Raw genomic sequence first — 19,976 nt, forward strand, 5'->3', positions numbered from 1 at the left:
AATGTATTAGTGTTTGCCAGTGCTATTTTTCTAGAAAAAGAGGTGCCAGAACTCATCATGAACACCTATTTTTAATGGCTATGGTGTCCATCTGAGAGGTTCCAGAAGTGAGTTCTGGTCTGGCAAGTTCTGGCTAAAAAAACAGCCCTGGTGTTTGGTTACTTATTAAGGAGAAAGAAATGTTTTGCCTAAATTAAAAACTTTCATTTCAAGCTTCAGAGAACTAAAAGCCAGATTCAAAATACTTTGCAGCCTATATTATAGTCAAACTAGGGACTCAGCTACACTGGCAAAGAAAAAACATCAGATGGCGCTGTGGAGTTCTGTTTTTGCTAACCTGATTTCTCATACAAAGTTTGCAATGTGTTTAACTGAAACGCCGCTTTGATATGTCTAGATCCAGCCCAGGATTATACCATTATTAGGAGCATCTAATATTAGGAACCTCTCAAATTTCACAAAACAGCAAGCAAGCTTTTAGGTTCTACATAAATCACCTTCTGGCTGGATATTAAACAAAAGAACAAAAGGGTCAACTTGGCCATCTAGTATAAAGAAGGAGTCCTGGAAAACTCAGATGCTTGCACACTACTTTATGACATCTGAATTGATCCTGATAAAGGCATTACCCGATTGTGGGTTTATGTGTCTTCTTTCTATAGCACAGGCTTCCTGTGGCATTGGCTGTGTTACAGAGTTCCTCACAGGAAACTCCAAAGCCAAATGGTATTTCAAGGTGCTTGTGCATCATCATCATCTTCTGGTTTAATAATAGCCCTAATCGGTTATCCTAAAAAATCTTGAAATACAGCACAGAAGGAAGGAAAACAAACATGCTGACTTCTATTCGTACAGGCTCACCATGTGACTTAGGGTTTATACAGCCTGCAACTCATGTAGAATGGCAGGGACAGTAATAGTTCTCCTGAAATGAGCAGTGTGAAATAATACTTACCACGTGTTTGGAGAACCTTGTAGGCAAGTGGAGCAGTTCATAGGCTGTTTTCCTGGTAATGGCGGGATCAAGGATTCTGATTTGGTGGGATTTATATATCATTTGTGTTGCTGGTTTTTTCCAGAAGGCATTTGTTCTCTGTGGAACAAAGAGCTTACATTTAGCATTTCGAAACTGTACCTCTGTTACATCTTGGCAAGTCACATTACTGGAAGGGAAATTATCTCGACGAGGTCACACATCACTGAGAGGGGAGAGGTAAGGGAAAGAAACCACACGCAGCCTCACCCTGAAAGAAGCTGCCCCAGTTGTAAATACTCAGTCACTTTGAGTTCCTGAATGCGTTCTGTGTCATGGGGCAACATTTATGGGAAAGGGAAATGACTGAATAATGAATTTCCTAAATGTGAAAACAATAAGATGATAATTCTTTTTCATGGCTAGATAACAAGAAAACCGTATAACAGAACTGGCAAGAAATTTAAAACATTGTGCTGGGAATTTGTGGGAGAACCACAGAGCTTTTCAGAATAGATGGTGTCAAGGTCAAGAGGAGTCACTGAAAGATAGCCTTTCCTATTACAACATAATTCACATATTTTTGGCAACTTCTTAAAAGCTATATATCTGGCTAAACTATATGTAAGCAATTACAGCAACCTTTCAGATCCTAAGAAAAAATGCAACACAATTTGTTTATATTTTTCCACTTCGAGGAATGAACTGATCAGAGCTTCAGTGATTATACTGATTAGCAGCTTGATGAAAAGCTAATACCTGTAGCTTCATCTGCCTGCTGACTTTGATGCAGAGTGGATTCTATTTATTAGACAGATCTACGGTTTCTGGTAATGTCCCTTTGCCCAGAGACTAGAGGGGCTGGGAAAAGGGGTTTCCATTTTCAAAGAAGCACTACATTTTGACACACAGTCAGGCCTGATGTTTTGATTACAGAGGAGGATTTTGATCACTGCCATTTTTAAGTGAGCATGTGGGTGGGGAACAAATATACAAGGAATGCAAGTATTTTCTAAGAAAGGAAACAATTAGACAAGGACAGAACAAGAACATCTTAACTCTGCCAAACTCAAAGACGAGAGACAGACTCCTATGGCATGGTGCTGTTATAGACAATGGGCACAGATTGAAGGTGTATATACAGTAGATGAAGGTTTTGTTCCAGCATTATGCCATTGGAAGGGGAAGAGAGAGAGCTCTTCTGCTTGAGTCCTGCTTGCTGGTTTCCTATAAACATATGGGCCTAGATGAGACATTGGCTTGATCCAACAGGTTGTTCTTATGTTTGTTATGGTCTTTTCAGCGCTAGGTTAAGACATTTTTAAATCACCCAGGCCTTTGAAACATATGTTGTAAAACAAACCCTAGGACTTCATTGTTTATGGTAGGTGTTAAATAAACCTTTATATTCCTGCTCTTTTAGTGGAGTTTTAAGCTGAGCTATAGTTTTATTTGGTCTCTGTGAGCAAAAGTTATATAATATTTTGAATTTGTTGTTGTTTTAATTAATGCATTTTGTATTTTAAAAAAAATGTATGAGAGCTTTATATTTTATTTTTGTAAGGGAATTTTACTGATGAGAATCCATGTACATTTCATTATCAACATCATTTTCAACACTGTCTGCATATTAAAAAATAAAATAAAACTGGCTTACTATTAAACGCTGGCCACTTAGCAGATCCCAAAGCCATTTTAGGTCATGGGTCTTGAAGACAACAAGAACCGCAGTTGTGTTAGGGTCATAGTGAATTGGATCTGAAAAACTAGACTCTGGATAAAAGAGCCGAAATGTTGTCTTTCTTCCGACGTCTTCTTCATAGCCTACAACAGGTCCATTATTCATTCTGTTGAATAACATTTAAAAAAAATTGGTTATAAAAAATAAATCCCATTTTTCTGCAATACAGCTTCATGCCTACACAGATGTCCGGCTTCTGCCATGCTACCTGCCTCTAAGACACATATGCCCATCCCCACACAAAACAGATCACACATCCACACACCTAAAACAGGCAAAACTAGGATGAAAAACACGAGTCAAATCACCAGAGGCCACTACCCCCAAACTTATCAGGCAGGGCCCTTTCCAAAGAATTTTAGAGGGAGACCAGAAGACAAAGCATTCGCCTCCAGCTGCCCATCCCTCTTCTGTCCCTATGGAGAACATTTCTGGGCACACCTGGGCACAGTGGCATTCTAGGGAAAGGACGGGAAGAGGGCAGGGTGGGTGGAAACCTCCACTTCTCTTTCTAGGCCAGCACTGATGAAAATAAGGCCACTTCTTTTACTATTAAAAAACCCCCACCCAACACCATATTTTAAAAAACTGGGTCAGGGCTGCCACAGTGTTAACAGGAGCAACGTTGGGCAATGTAACAATACTCCTGTCTATATAAGGAAGTTAAAGAAAAAGAGATCTATAAAGAAGAGATGGTTTAGTGAAATCACTCATAGCTTCTCTAGATTTTTCATTGCCAATATGCAAATCAGTCTTGAGCAAACATTTCTATTGCTGAACAAACAGTTCAAGAGTAAAGTGTACATTCTCTTTCATGAAAAGCAAGTTATTGAGGAAGCTCACTGGGTTCTGAGAGATTACAAAGCCTGGGCTGGCGGCTGCTGGTGGAACAGAGAAACCAGCTGTCAAGGAATAATTAATTCTTCAACACCTTCTCATATGCTGTATTTCTCTTCTTGTCCCTATGCTTCCTTCCTATATGCATAATTTCAAATATTGCCTCCCACCCACCCCACCCCACCCAAAAAGTTGAAAATTATAGGATTTGTACCAAAAGAGAAGCTGGCTATTTTTTTAAAATACTAGCACCCAAGACTGATGACAGTGGCCTTTAATTCAAAAGGAAATAGTCATGGTAGCCACTATTTTGCAGAAGAACAAAAGATTCATATAGGGAAAATGATGCTGAACAATAGAAATACTTACTAAAACTTATTAATTAATGCCAAAAAAAAAAATCCATTTACCTGATTACCACATCATAAGAATCAATTGTCTCCCCCAGACTCTTGTTTCGAAGCACCCCTCCATTGCCAACAACAACACATTTTTTACAGGATGGGCTGCTGGAACAAAGAGATTGTGATCAATCAACGTTTTGTGGAGAAGATGCTTTTCTTGGGGAGGGTTAATATACCCCACCTCACAACATAATTAGCACAAACATTTAAACCCTGAGACAATTTGACAATGAAAGTGGATAGCCAACCACTTGAGGAAAAAAGAATAGGGAATATAACCAAATGTATTGGAGGAATTAAGCAGAAGGGGGGATTTTAGGACCGGCCAGCCCTCCTGGTAGTTTTCTGCTCCTGACTGCAGCTTCTGAAGCTTCTTTTCAGGTTTTCCTGGTCTTGTATTGCTCTTGGACTCACAGTAGGGTCCTGTCCAGATGCTGTGGACTACAATTCTCATCATCCCTGGTCATTGGCTGTGCTTGCTGGGGCTAATGGGAGCACCACAAAGCTTTTCTTCCACTAAGTGTGCTTAACTTTTTCATAAGCCTGCAGTGAAGCCCCTTCTCCCGCTGGGCCATACAAGCGGTTAATAGATTCTTCTTCTGAAGGACCTCAATTGCCATTCCAGCCACCTACCTAGACAGCACCAGGCAGTGGGTACATCCTGTCCTTAAGGTCCTTCTAGCCTCACAAGCCTCTGCTTATGAAACAGGCTGGACATTCTCAAAGGAGGCATTAATTGCTTATCATTCTCTTCCTTTCTTCCCTCCCACCCAGGAGCCTGAACAAGAATGCACAATGTGCACAAGAAATTCATGAATATGGCACTTTGCTTGCTGACATAAATGCATATAATGTAACAAGTTTATTTGTTATCTGTGAGTGGGGCATGGCACTCATGAGCCAGATTAGGAAGCAGCCAACGACACTGGTTCGTGTAACATTCTGGTGTGGAAAAAGCAGAAAAAGGCAACTGCTGTGTGACAAGCTCCCCGAAACCAAATATCAGTGCTCAGCACACAGCAACCAATCTACAATAAAACAACACAATACCCTCCCACCTTCCTCTCCATTCCCCAGCAACAGTAAGTCTATTCTGTGGTGTTGTTTGCACTGCACAACCCTTCACCTTTATCCAAAGCAACCTCTTCACCCCCCCAGGAGAAATCAGAAATGTTCTTTCGAACTCTGGCATTGTTTTAAACTTAACATACTTTGCTCCCTTCTTCTCATCCTTTTAGAACGAGGGTGATCCAAATGTTGGGAGTTGAAGCTAAATGTTGGGAGATCTGGGACAGACAAAAAGAAGTACTTCTTCACAAAGCACAATGAAATTCGCTACCACAATATGAGAGGTGAGAGACTCTGTGTTGACCAACATGTAATGGCTTTTTCCACCTGCATTGCCTCACCCTCCAGCCCTAAGAGAGAACTGGGAGGGGAGAAAGACTCTGTTTGCCATCAGGCGGTTGGTTTCCCCTGTGCTGCCCTAAGGAATCTTCAGAAGGGAGTTGCTGCCACAGGCATGAATTGAATAGAGTGAGAGATTAGTAGTCATGGGAGTCTGTGTGTATGAGCCTAACAGTGCAGTATCACAGGCAACACGAATGGACCAAGATAACTCAGTTGGTAGAGCATGAGGCTCTTAATGACAGGGTTGTGGGTTTGAACCCCATGTTGGGAAAACAACATTCTCTTTCCACAGGCATCTGGCTAGCCACTGTGAGGACAGAATCCTGGATTAGATGGGCCTTTGGTCTGGTATAGCAGGGCTCTTCTTATGTTCTTAGTTCTACCTTATCCATACAGTGGTACCTCAGGTTAAGTACTTAATTCATTCTGGAGGTCCGATCTTAACCTGAAACTGTTCTTAACCTGAAGCACCACTTTAGCTAATGGGGCTTCCTGCTGCCACCACGCTGCCAGAGCCCAATTTCTATTCTCATCCTGAAGCAAAGTTCTTAACCTGAAGCACTATTTCTGGGATAGCAGAGTCTGTAACCTGAAGCATATGTAACCGGAAGCATATGTAACCTGAGGTACCACTGTATTTAAAAATTAAGCCACCCTCAAATATGAAGTTATGGTGTAGAAATCACATGGATCCAGGACATTAAAATGGGACCAGCTAGTGAAGGGCAGGCAATTGAATGTATATTTTCAGGACCCATTCTATTTTTCACAAGACCCTTTTTTGGTATCTTTTTCTAATTATGTTTTTAAACTGGATTTTTTTTAAAATTTTCTCTTTTAAATGATTGTAACCTGCCCTGTGACCTTAGGCTAAAGAGTAGATAATAAATTAAAATCATCATCATAATTAAAATGGCTAACAACATTTTTAAATGAATGAAAGAATGAATGAATATTGATGTCAACAATTGAAGAACTGCCCAGATTTTTTTCTTTAAATGAACAATCAAAAGGGCAAATCCTTTTGAGTTTCAATTTGCATTTAGAACTCAGCTGAGCTATGCGGTGAGCAATTCCATCTTGTGTGTCCTGGGCGGCTGGGTTTGTTGTTTGTTTTTTACATGGGCCTTAATCTCAGCTAAAATGGTAGCAATTATATCAATCGAAAGACTGTATTTTTGATCAACAGTTGGCAATAACACAAAAAGAACCTCACCTATCATCTTCAGTGAATACTCTGCAGTTTTGTAGTCTTGAAAGTGCCATATGAAAATACCTTTCTGTAATACAAATTATTTTAGAAAAATCATTAATTAAGAATCAGCACTTTATTGTACCAACAAAATTAAACGTAATTGTGGTATGTGCATTTTTAAATAAAATATTAAATTGTCAGAGGTCAGTGTGAGTTTGTTAAATAAGTTTATGGCCTTTTAATCTCATGAACACTGTTGGAGCAGAGACTTAAAAGCCCAGTGGCAATAGTCATACAAAGATTATGAAGAATACAAGTTTCTTATGCTTATCTCTATTCCATGTTAATTGATGCAAATATATGGAAGCAGCCTATAATTCCCTGCTCCCAACCAAGGTGCCAGAGTGTTTCTGTGATATGCATCCTCACAATTAAATTGGGCCCATTCTGCACATTCCATATCCCTGCAGGCACCACATGCAATTCAGCTGTTTAAAATAAAATATTGCATGGACCTTCCAAAACATTCAATTTCTCCTCTCCACCCCAATTATAAGCAGGTAAAGAAGGGTGAATGCAATACCATGTTTGAAGTGGAATGAGGAGGGGGAAGCAGGAAATCTCATTCTACATTTTCCATATCTGTTTGGTGGTGTCCCATACTGCCTTTAAACAGCAACAGCTCAGAAAAAACTTTACACCCATTAATAAATAATGAAAGGTTCACTTTCATCATTTAATCTTGCATAACCTTATATTTAATGCAGCACATATCAATGGCTTACCCGCTCCTTTTATTCCATAAGGTAGTTCGATCCTGTGACTTCCATGGTCCCCAGACACTTTTACAAAATCGTTAATGCACAGAAAAGGATAGAATTTTTCCCCCCTAGAGGAAAAAAGAGGGGGGAAATATTAAAATGTTAGTTCATTTGTTTTATAAAATGCCACATTTTGGTACCAAAAAAGAAACTATCCCAAGACTGCTTACCAACATTTCAGACAAGAACAGACAATAATTTTAATGCATTATAAATAACCCCAAAACAAATAAAAATGGGAGTAGTTAACAACCAGCACATACAACACGTCAATAAAAAAATGAATGAAACAAGTAAATTTGAAAGGTCTACGTAATAGTAAGGGAAAGTCATGTGTACTTATTTAGGGAGAGATTTCCAGAAATGTGGGGCAACCAGAAGAAAGGCCCTGTCTTTGATGATGAGCTTTGATGACTGTTGTTGTTGTTGTTGTTGTTATACAGAAAGCAGGGCCTCTGAGCCTGGTTGTAGGATCTAGGAAGATTCATAAGAGTGCAGACCTGGTCCCCAATCTTTCAGTGTTTTAAAGGTCAAAACAAGCACTTTAAACTGAGCCTGGAAACAAAGAGGCAGCCACTGTAGACAGCACAGTGTTCCTTGGTTCCCACAAGTACAGTCAAACCTCGGTTGTCGAACGTAATCCATTCTGGAAGCTCATTCAGCTTCCGAAATATTCGACAACTGAGGCACGGTTTCCAATTGGTCCCAGGAATGTCCTGCACCCAAGCGGAAACCGTGTTGGATGTTCGGCTTCTGAAAAACGTTCAAAAACTGGAGTATTTAGTTTGGGTTTTCGGCATTTGGGAGCCAAAACGTTCCAAAACGGAGGCGTTCGGGATCCAAGGTCTAACTGTATTTTAAAAGTTGTATTCTGTGCAGGCTAAAGTTTCTGAACTGTCTTTAAAGGCAGTCCTACATATTGCATAATTTCCTCTGCATGAAACCAGAGCATGTGTAGCTGAGGCAAGATCTTTTTCTCCAGAAAGAGCTGTGGCTAGTGAACTAGCATAAACCGAGACACTCCTAGCTTGCTAGGTCACCAGTGTCTCCAGATTGCACATAATCCAAGAAAACCCCCAAGCTGTGCACCTGGCTCTTTTAGATGGAATGCAACTTCATCCAAAACTCATACAGCAGTCTGTTCAACACTCAGAACTCCCATCTTTTCTAAATTAAACTTCATTGATTTGCTCTCACCTATCCAAAATCTCCCAGTAGTGATGTATGGAAGTCAGATCTGGACCATAAAGAAGGCTGATCGCCAAAGAATTGATGCTTTTGAATTATGGTGCTGGAGGAGACTCTTGAGAGTCCCATGGACTGCAAGAGGATCAAGCCTATCCATTCTGAAGGAAATCAGCCCTGAGTGCTCACTGGAAGGACAGATCCTGAAGCTGAGGCTCCAATATTTTGGCCACCTCATGAGAAGAGAAGACACCCTGGAAAAGACCCTGATGTTGGGAAAGGTGGAGGGCACAAGGAGAAGGGGACGACAGAGGACAAGATGGTTGGATAGTGTTCTCGAAGCTACCAGCATGAATTTGACCAAGCTGCAGGAGGCAGCGGAAGACAGGAGTGCCTGGCGTGCTCTGGTCCATGGGATCACGAAGAGTCGGACACGACTAAACAACTAAACAACAACATCCAAAATCTCCCTTCAGACATGCATTCAAAGGTTTTCATCACCTCTCTAAGACTAAGTGCTCAGAAAACATTTGTTATGGATGCCCAATAAGCCTGACTATTCCATAGTAAATGCCTTTTCTGGAAGCAATGATCACTGAAAAGAGAGCAAAACTTCCACTAGATTTCCAGAAGTGACTTTTATATCCTATGAAAGACTGAATAAAATGCAGTATTTAATAGATCAGGAAAACAGGAAGATGGATTAAAGTGCCTAAAAAACTCCTTTTAGGAGGGAGTGTGTCATTTGTGAAGGCTGTTAAAGCAGAACAGAAAACGGAAGTGAAACATTTTCATATGTACATTCTGGAAAGTGTAGCTTTTATAGACAAAAACCAGCTGGCGTCTGGCATGCAGGCTCGATGCCTGATATGCATTGCTTGGTACTAATCCTCATGTTTTTGTGGCTCTAGTGCTGCACTGGTGAAAAAGAGGTCCCTGCTCTTATTGTACATAAATCTGCACTTAGGGTGGTCTGTGCCCACACTTGACTTGTATAAAGTAGTTTGATTATACTGCACTGATACAGCATACTTGGTGTTGAACTGCATTGGTTTTTCAAGTCATAGCCATATTTTGGATGAACTGCAGTTCCCAAACCACCTTCAAAGGTAGCCCAGGTTAACACCTTGCAGTAGTTTAAGCTGGAGAATAACAGGGTGTGAATAACTGAGGCCAGACAGTCGTACAGAAAGTGCAGCAGCCTAAATTGGTAAATGGTGCACTATGTCACAAAGGCAGCCTGAACCTCCAGTGAGTAGGCTGCTGTTGCTTACTGGAGGGAGGGGAGCGAGGCAGTAGGGAGGCTGGTGCAGTGCAAATACGCTGGTAGAACCAATCTGCTGGTAATTTGCACCACAAATACCTCCCTGTTACCTTGCCCCTCCTGATCAACAGCAGCAACCCACTTGATTAGAAGTTAGTGTAGTGGCTCCATCCCACCTGGTGAGCTGCTTCTGCTACAAACTTGTTCTTTTGTGGTTCAGGTGGGAAGCCTGTGGATGAGGAGCTGCATGCAAACCACAACCTTATTGAACATGGCCCTTAGTACCTTCTGAAGCTGCCCCACTCTTCTATCCCATCAGAGTTCCATCCTTCTTGTTCGGGCCTTGCTTATTTTCCTTGGCTTTTTGCCTTCGTTCTGTGTAGTTAGTGCAGAACAACTAGAAGGACCAGTATTTTTTTTGGGGGGGGGGTAACATGAACTGGTGTGGGTGCTGTTATCTTGTTACTTTTTTTCCTGACTGCATCGCTTCGGGTAAATGTCTGATAAGCGAGGTATGTGAGCACACATGCTAAGTCAGAAAATAATTGTCTTCACTTGCTTTCCAGAAAACTGTATTGCTCTGTAATGCTTAAAAAAACCCCTCATCAGTATACTTATTTGAGAGTAACCCCATCAAATCCAATAGGGTTTACTCTTCCCACCGTGGATCAAATCTATGCTTCCAGGTGTCATAAGAAACTGCAGAGATAGTGTAGGATAGTGCGCAACAGAAAAGAAGTCGCCCACCCTTGCTTTTGGAAGAGGGGACTGCAAGCCCATTCAGCACATGGTGACCATTAGTAATCTGGGTTGATGACCCCTTTCCCCCTTTCCCCTTACTTTATTAAAGATGAAACGCCAGGTTTGTAAGGGCAACCTATTATTTGTCCTTTTCTGTCTCCTCCATCTGTAGGGGGCAACCTAGAACAACAACAACAAATTCACCATATTAAAATAGACAGACCGATAGGAGGTAGTGAACATCTGAAGCAACATTTTATACACACACCCACCATTTTATTTACAGACAATCTGTAAAACCTGCCGCAGCATTCAATCTCAAATTAAGTCTTTCTAGGTTACACTGTTTTCAGTGCACAAGAGTCATATGCCTTAAACTACACAACACGTGATGCTGAATTGCATATGCTTCTTCCCTGGTTTATAGGCTACTTATTCTGCAAGTTCAATGACTGATTAAAAAGCACCCAAAAGAGAACTTTAATAGAGCTGAATGCAGAAGGCTTTGAAACATGACATGCCCCACCCACATTGTCATACGACACAAGATAAGTTGAAAAGGAAACTGCTGATATTATAGTGCTGTTATACAAATCTATGGTGCAACTACATTTGGAATAGTTCTAAGAAGGAGGGTTGTAGCATTTGGGGTTTTCTAATTCAGAGAAAAGATGAGTAAGCGGATTAACAATGGGTGCTAAGTCTGTGCTTTTCTCGTGGTTTATTTCTATGGATCATGGCGTCAGTGCAACTGGCATACGTTTCAGATAAAATATACCATTCATGAACTATCTGTGACCCTGATACAAGCTCCTGTCTTACATTCAATCCGGAAGGTACAGCAACCATCCTGACCCTTAAGAGGTACATACTAATCAGCAGACTAATCTTACATTTACCAACACAGTTGAATTACCGCCCTCCTGTAAATAGGAACCAGACTTCACAGAGATAATGAAATCCTCTTTCAAGAATAAATTTATGATTCAGGAAATGTATAACCATATTGTCTTCCTGTACTGAAGACTTCAGAAAAGTGTAAAAATTAAAGCATCATGGTGTTCCAGTTTGAGTATTAAAAATCACTTTAAACTGTGAAATCCTCAAGCATCCTTAGTCAAAATAAGGTAGTGCTACCTTTTCAGATTAAGTCCCTCTCAGGCCAGGAATGGGGGAGGGGTCAGAGACACTTGCCTATAATGTCATAAGTAATTCTGCAGTCATTTGGTTTTTCCTCAGACACATTTGCTAACTAACCTACCAACATGTTTTCCAGCTCCTGAGTAAGACATGCAATTGCAGAGGTACAGCCAAACAATTCTGGGACAGATCTGCAGTGACAAATTAACAGGTAGTTTGTCTAAGTCTAAGAAGATGTTGTAATTACCAATAGTCATTTGTCCTTCGCAGGTTTCGGTGTAGTATAACATACATCACTCCCGCACCCAAGAGAATCGCACATATGATCCGTTTCATGACTGTCAAATCTGAAACAAAAGTTCAAAAGAGAATCGTTAGTGTTATTTCTATTTGGGAGGGAGAAAGAAAGAAAGAAAGAAAGAAAGAAAGAAAGAAAGAAAGAAAGAAAGAAAGAAAGAAAATAATCTGTCACCTGTCATTTATCAGTTTCACAGGTTTTCTTTAAGTGTATGGACTACTCATTCGAATTCCAGCTGAAGTACAAAGGGGTTCATTGACATGCTTGCCTATTAATATGATATGAAGGCAGCTGTGTTTGCTCAATAGGTTTTAAGGTGTTTAAATAAACCAGTCATGAAACAAATCTTGCATAGTCTTTGCTCTGAGCCTGGAAAAATGGTAGATCTTTCACAACTGTTTGACCAGCTATCAAAGCTAAGTTCTGTAATAATATCCTCCGTGATCCTGGTTAAGGGCCTCGTAGCAATCTGTTCCTATATTTGCTCTCTGTCTTTGTTTTCAGCTTGTTTCCTTTCCGCTTTATGTAAAACACCTCCTCTGTAGCAAATATTGTGGCTTGCTGAAAACAGCTCAGTTCATTCTCTCTGACATACTATTTCCTAAACATGGCTTTCTGTATTGAGCATCTTGGTCAACCTGCTTCAGCAAAATGGAAAACCTCTATAAACCCCCCAACAAGCATAGACTTTAGATTTACGCAAGAGAGCACTCTATTAAATGGAGAACCAAGGCTGATTTAAATGCTCAAGAGCACAGATGGCCAGGGAGCAGTGGAGGGGAAGGGACTCTAGCATTTCTTTCCTCAATGGGGCCAAGATGACATGAGTTGTGCTAAAATCTTATATTCATTTTTACATTGTCTAGTCCTCTTCTGAAGACTGCAAAAAACAAAGCCATGCTTCCTCTTCCCACCCCTCTAATATTCTTAAGAGGGTCCCTTCTCCAGTCTTCAGAGAGTGGCTGCAAGTGGGGAAGCAGAAAAAGGTCCTCCTTTCCTTCCACTCTACAGTTTTAATCTGAAATCTTAGGTGCAGCACTGCGCCCAGACCTCAGAAACTGCTCATGCTATTGAAATTACTTGTCACAAAACGTGCCTAGAACAATGGAAGTTTCGAATGCTGCTTGAAGGTAACTGATGTTAGTGTTTACGCCAAACTTTTAATACAGATTTAGAGTGGATGTCAAGACTTGAGAATCAATAACGTATGTTCTTAGTTGTGCCGTAACAGTTTCCAGAACTGCTATTATAGATCTCTTTTTCTGCCTTAATTGCTTTGCCTATTTTGAATCACCTTGAGATACAGGCCAAGTTTTACTGCTTGAAAATATCTTGTTAGGGCAGGTATTTCAAGATCTCCTTTGCTTCTTTTCCAATATAGGTTTTCACTGGTGCTTCTCTGTGGTTTTATTTGATCAGATGCATTTTATTTTTTTAAAATTGGTCAGCTTTTTAATTTAAAACTTTCAACTTCCAATGCATTCTAGGGTGTTGAGGGGAAACAATTTCTGTATTCACCAGGCCTACAAAAGTTCATAACCATCAACCTCTGCTACCTTCCTTCCAAATTATATTTGTAAAGCCTCTTGTTTTGCAGCAGGATGCTATGACTCCTGCTCACATAACTGCTTTTTTGCCTCTTGTTTTTACTTGTACACATCTGTACAGCATCCTTTTTGAGCTTGGGAGTGGGGAGGAGAGAACCAAGCAGAGTATTCTAAATGTGGATGCACCATGACCTTCATAAGAAGCAACCCACTTGAACTTTGCAAGAGCTTTGGTCTCTATTAGACTCCTCCCACTTGCTCTTAGCACCCAGATAAAAGAAAGAGGAAGCTGTGGGTGAACATTTCAAACAGCAAAGCACTTTTTTCTGGCAGAACTCCCATGCATTTAACAGTTGCCTGGCAGGTAGTCATTTAGCAGCTTGAAACGTTTTCCTACATGGTGAAGTGGTGTGGAAAGCTTCCCTTTCCTGAGCATGTCTGCCATCCAAGTAGCTCTTAAATTACAGAGAATCCTTGCCAGAATGGAGGCTACCAACACACTGGGCCCTCCTTATCTGCAGGTGAAGGAAATAGAACGATCAATATAAGAACAAGCAAACAAAGGAAGTGTGGGAGGATTGTGGGCAATATATCTTATTCTTCTCTGGCGGTCCCTCGTAGATGAATAAGAAGCAGCAGTATGTGATGTTGCTATTGTCTCTTCCTCTGCCAGTAAGAAAAAGGGTTTGGAGAGGACCTCATATCAGGTGGACTCCACATAAATGCGGTATCTACTTCTGTTTGGAAGCCTTTGAGTCGTATCTGGCTCAGCAAGAGGCACTCCTTTAGTTTCCAACCAAAAGGAGAGAGAAATTTGACAAAGTGGCAACAAAATTTGGGAACCAGGGCACTTAAGAACCCAAGCAGAACCCTACTGGATCAAACCAAAGGCCCACTTAGTCCAGCATCCTCTTGTCACAGTGACTAGGCAGAGGCCTCCAAGAAGCCAGAAAGTGGGGCACAGGTGCAACAGCACTTTAGAGGGCTAGGAAAAAGAGGGGCTGACCAGGGGCATAAGCAGTTGTGGGAGACAGAGGCAGAGCACAGTGTTAAGTCCTTCTTCAGGGAAACATGCCTAGATCAGAGAAAGAGGGGTCTCTTTCTCTCTCTGTTTGTGTGTAGTTGTAGCTTGATGGTAGAAAGATGTAGCACCAAGTCATTATTCCAGGGGAGGAGTCCTAGAAACAACAGGCAGCTAAGAATAATGAATAAATAAGGTCAACCTGGACATAGGACTCAATATATCATTAGAAAGCAGAAAGTACATCAGAGTTTTATATTTTAATAGATGGTACAGAAATTATTTCCACAGAGACCGTACGCAAAAGTGGTTCTTTCTGCAGCTACATGCCCAATGAAATTTTCCCCCCTGTGCTGGAGGGGGTGCTTTTGTTGTGATTCCAGTGAGGGAGAGAACTAAGCCTCACCACCTTGTACACTCTGGTCCCTGTAAAAATTGTTTTTACTTGCCTATTACTATTACTTTCAAAGCCCTAAATGGCTTCCTAACAATTCACTTGGTGTCACATCTACCTTGGCGCTTATTTAAGACAGCAAAAGACCTCGAGAAGCTAAGGATAGTAGAATTGGAGAAGTTCAACTTCTGCAACATGCGTTGTGATGGGCACTCCAATGTGCTGCATGTTTAGGAACTTCCTCAAACTAAGTTTGTATTGATGTATGAGGAAATCCCAACGAAAGAACAGTGGCAAGAAAAAGTGATGAGTCATGCATAGCAGGCTAAACTGACATATAAATTGTGGGATAAGAACAACTGTGGCTTTAAGGAAGAATTACAAATTATTTAAAAAGGCAACAAAATGAACTGGACTCCTTGGCAGGTTTTGAATAAATATACACAGATTTATTGGTTGATAACATGTTAGATAGATAATGTAAGGATATGTAAAATTTTATAACATGCAGAGAATAATATGTGCTGAGAAATCAGAGAGAGGAGCTGAGGGAAGTTTTTGGTGGGGGAAGGGAGGGAGGGAGGGATGGAAGGGGGGGAAATAATGTATGTGATTATATGGTTTGATAATTTGTTATGTTGAAATTGCTAATAACTTTTTTAAAAAATGAGGGGGTTGTATTGATATAAAGTCTCACAGAATAGCTTGCATTTGAGAAACGAATTCATGCTGAGTGATTCGAGTCTAGGGAGTGATGGACCAGTTAGCTTAGGTCTGAATTATGCACATGGAGCAGAACCACATCAATAAGCAGCTATAGTCAAAATCAGGCATCCCCAGACTCGACCCTTCAGTTGTTTTTGGGCTACAGTTGCCATCATCCCTGACCACTGGTCCTGTTAGCTAGGGGTGGTGGGAGTTGTAGTCCCAAAACAGCTGGAGGGCCAAGTCTGGGGTTGCCTGGTGAAAATGGTTTGTCTTAGCCAGCCTTGTGAACTGAGCCAGAGTGGCTGATCCACATTAAACATCAAAGCTTAACCCATCTCATCCACAAGCAGGTACCACCATGGACTATCTATCCTCTTTTTCCAGGACCTGTTCTCTTTTTCATGGGCAGAGTCATCATAGCAATTCATGGTTAAAAGTAAAACTCAGCAAATGTGTCCTCTTTTTTGCTCTTCAAAATATGGCAACCCTATGGGACCTTCAGGGAAATAAATTATTTTGCAAAATAAAACACTGCCCCCTCAAGCAGATGAGTGTGCCAGCATAGATGAGCGAAAGTTTTATGTTTTGTTTGGGAAGGTAAAGCATTCATTAATTCTCATACCTAACACACACTAATTTATATTATATCTCCCCCAGCTACACATCCATCCATATTCACACACCCCTCTCTCTCACACACATACCTCTGTCCTGAAATTATTGTAGTGGGGGGTGATTTTCAGAGAGCCTGTTACTAGAGTTACCGGTAACATTCCCTCCAAAGCTACAAACTACACCAAGTTCCCTCCCATGCAAAAATTCATATTGGGGAAAAAACACTCACAAGATTTTTTCCAAGCCTAATTATGAAGTGAAAGGGCAAGAGCACACAGGGAGAAGAGGGTTAATCCTTCCCTCTCCAGTTGAAACTCCTCCCTCCCAATGTCCTCTGTGCAGCAATTAAATTTGAAAGCATCCTTCCATTAGTTCAAGTGGAAGCGTATTTTCAAGTCTCATTGCTGCACAAGGTAAGAGGTGAGGAAAAGCAAGTTGTGGACCACATAGGGAGACTAGTGGCTTGCCAAACAGCTTGATGCTAGAAATGTATACAGTTATGCCTGGCATGGAGAAAGAAAGAATTCCCTCTCATTCGTGATACTAAAACTCAGGTTCCTCCAATGAGGAAGTTGCTTAGCAGCAATGGAGGTGGGTCCCTTGCAGTTGCAGTGTACAAGTGCTGCCCCTTGCAGAACTCAGTGGGGAAGAGGAGGGGGGCTAAACTAGAACAAGTTCTCCCCATCTCCAATTGGCTCTGGCGCCACCTACTATTGGTCTGCCTGCCTTCCACCCCAATGGGTACCAGCCACCGTGGAGTAGTAGCAGATTCAGAAATGACTACTTATTCATGCAACGCGTGTTTAATTTATGGAACTCACTGCTGCGAACTGCTGACGATGGCAATTATGTTGTTGTTTAGTCGTTTAGTCGTGTCCGACTCTTCGTGACCTCATGGATGCCAGGCACTCCTGTCTTCCACTGCCTCCCACAGTTTGGTCAAACTCATGCTGGTAGCTTCGAGAACACTATCCAACCATATTGTGCTCTGTCGTCCCCTTCTCCTTGTGCCCTCCCACATCTTTCCCAACATGAGGGTCTTTTCCAGGGAGTCTCCTCTTCTTTTGAGGTGGCCAAAGTATTGGAGCCTCAGCTTCAGGATCTGTCCTTCCAGTGAGCACTCAGGGCTGATTTCCTTAAGAATGGAGAGGTTTGATCTTCTTGCAGTCCATGGGACTCTCAAGAGTCTCCTCCAGCACCATAATTCAAAAGCATCAATTCTTCGGCGATCAGCCTTCTTTATGGTCCAGCTCTCACTTCCATACATCACTACTGGGAAAACCATAGCTTTAACTATACGGACCTTTGTTGACAAGGTGATGTCTCTGCTTTCTGCTTTTTTTCTGGCAATTATGTTAGATGCCTTTAAAAGTGGACTGGACAGAGCCATGTAGAACATGTGCCTACCAGTAATGACAACTGTGTGGAACCTCAGGAACCTCAGCTGCTGGGGAGCACAGAAGGTCTGCTGCCCTCTTTTCTGGCTTCCCAAGAAATCTAGTTAGCCACTGTGGGTATTCTGGCCTGATCCAGCAGGACACTAGTTTAAGATATAAATGCATTTTGCTGCACAAGCTGCATGGCTGGTTTCTGGGCAACTGCTATAAATTAAGCAGGCAACTGCTTAAGGAGAGGGCTTCATGGTTATGGATTCCATGTGCTTAACATAGCTGGGGCGCACTGTGTCCAAAACCCACTATGAGAGATAAAACATCTAGATACAGAATACCTCTCTCCCATGCACATACATTTAGCCTATGAGTCATCAATTGCTCTAGCCTGATTTACAAGCCACAGAAGGCAAAGGCAGGAATAATACTATTAGATGTATGGATTAGCTTGTTTGAACAGAAATGGCAATGTAATGGAAAATGCATTAAACATACAATTATATGAGATAATGGGTATTTTTATTTTTTGTAGAAGTTCACAGATAGGTCAAGGAAGGAAACATTTCTTATATCCTGTAGGAGGAGTAGCATGGACATTCATTAGTTAGTGCTTAGGAGGAAAGAGGCAAATTACGCTGACAGTAGGGAGTGTCTTGTTTCTGAAGAGCTTCAGTATGAAACAAAACATGCTGCTGAGCACTTGGCCAAAAAAATAAAAATAAAAAAGCCAAGCAAGCAGAATGCTAGACAGCCAATTAAACTTCTTTTTTTTCAGAAAGCTACTCACTTCTAAAACAATCAATCAGCAAGAAGCTGTTCTTATTTACAAGCAGTGCCAAAGCTGACTGGATCTGTAGATCCCTGGGATACAGATAATGAAAGCACATTCCCCCCCTCCATTTTTTCCCATAGCAACTTTGTTACTTACAGAGCAATCCTAAATCTGGCAGAATGATTGCTAAGGGGCTGTTATGAGATCTATGAGTGCTGCTCTGCAACTGGAGAGGGAGACCAGATCTCTGGTACGTTCATGTAAAGCTCCCTGGGCATAAAGATCTCATCAGTGGTGGTAGAGAGAACAGGGTGGGTGGCATCCAGCTAAACAGCTTTGCTAGTGCAGCACTTTGGGCTGCGTATGGTATTTCCTCTCCCTCTCTTCTGTTTGTGTGCCCCCTTACTCTCTTTCAAACCATTGGGGGGGGAGCCAGACCGTATTTAATGGGCACACAACTTCAGGGTATATGAATCTGAATGGTTCTCCTCCACAACATGGATCACTGCTCCCAATTAAGTCAGGCTCAACACCCACCTTCCATTCCATTACAAACTGCAGGCTTGGGTTTCTCAACAGGTCCTGCAATATATACATTCTCTTTTCCCATAACCTTTGGATTTTAATTTTTGTTTTTGCTTACCGGATAAGTTCAACTCTGTTCACTACTCTGATCTTTTAGGCAGTCCCAATAAAAATATCATCTACTGTTGCTCTAATATGTGTTTTCCCTAATGAGCCAGTGTGATTTTTCTGCTCCTAACAGTATTAACTGTATCATTAAACATTGTATATCATTATACAATGATATCATTGTATAATGATACAGTTAATATTATTATTATTATTATTATTATTATTATTATTATTAGGGTCTTTCAGCCCATCCTAACACCATTCAGATGCTGCTGAGCTAGGGTTAGTGGGATTTGTTGTTCAGGAACATCTGGTGAGCCAAAGGTTCTCCACTCCTACTCTAGTCTTCCCTTCCCTTCCCTTCCCTTCCCTTCCCTTCCCTTCTCTATCCTCTTATTTCCTGACAGAAGAATACCTCATTTTCTAAAAATATATTTATAGGAAAGGAAGAATGACCCAGAGATACTATATACTGGATTGCTTTTTATATAGAGTGAAAAGGGTTGCATGGGAGAAGTAATGTGAGCATTCCAATTGTAAGCTAAAATCAAAGCACTAAAAGGCCAAGCTGCAGTTACAATTCATGCACCCAGTCTATAAAGGCAGGTTTCAAGGAGACTTTTGCAACAGCTGTCTGATTTTCAGAACCACTTCACTTGTTACAAAATACCTTTGAATCTGTAGGAAACAATGCGTAACTCGTGTGTAGATAATCATGTGCGATGGTCACACACATTTTTGCTTTTCTTAAGAACACAGGGATCTTCCCGATACGAAGTGAGACCACTGGGTCTGCTTAGCCCAGTATTGACCTTGTTTGCACATAACACTATGCCAAAGTTAACATTAACCACAGTTAAAACTGAGGCATCAAGTAGATGGT

The 19,976-nt window shown here is 41.2% G+C and overlaps 1 protein-coding gene across 8 annotated transcripts in view; it reads right to left on the minus strand.

Annotated features, from left to right (window-relative positions):
* Nucleotides 1-19,976, minus strand: part of ST3GAL6 (ST3 beta-galactoside alpha-2,3-sialyltransferase 6) — a 41,166-nt gene that overhangs the window by 4,889 nt on the left and 16,301 nt on the right. For 3 of the 8 annotated variants that reach the window (XR_014563631.1, XM_083737226.1, XM_083737227.1), the window contains exons 2-8: nt 11,959-12,058; nt 10,671-10,751; nt 7,346-7,449; nt 6,582-6,645; nt 3,962-4,057; nt 2,631-2,820; nt 956-1,093 (exon numbers count right to left, since the gene is read on the minus strand). Coding sequence is in view for 6 of the 8 variants with exons in the window: in XM_083737226.1 (XP_083593352.1) it covers nt 956-1,093; nt 2,631-2,820; nt 3,962-4,057; nt 6,582-6,645; nt 7,346-7,449; nt 10,671-10,751; nt 11,959-12,047 (762 nt within the window). In the remaining 2 variants the exon portion in view is untranslated. Of the gene's footprint in view, nt 1-955; nt 1,094-2,630; nt 2,821-3,961; nt 4,061-6,581; nt 6,646-7,345; nt 7,450-10,670; nt 10,752-11,958; nt 12,059-17,115; nt 18,407-19,976 lie in introns of those variants that run through there. The other 5 variants (XM_083737223.1, XM_083737224.1, XR_014563632.1 and 2 more) reach the window with 4 other exon arrangements.

The sequence above is a fragment of the Podarcis gaigeae genome (genome assembly GCF_964106915.1).
Source record: "Podarcis gaigeae genome assembly, chromosome: 4".
In the NCBI taxonomy this organism is placed as follows: domain Eukaryota; kingdom Metazoa; phylum Chordata; class Lepidosauria; order Squamata; family Lacertidae; genus Podarcis; species Podarcis gaigeae.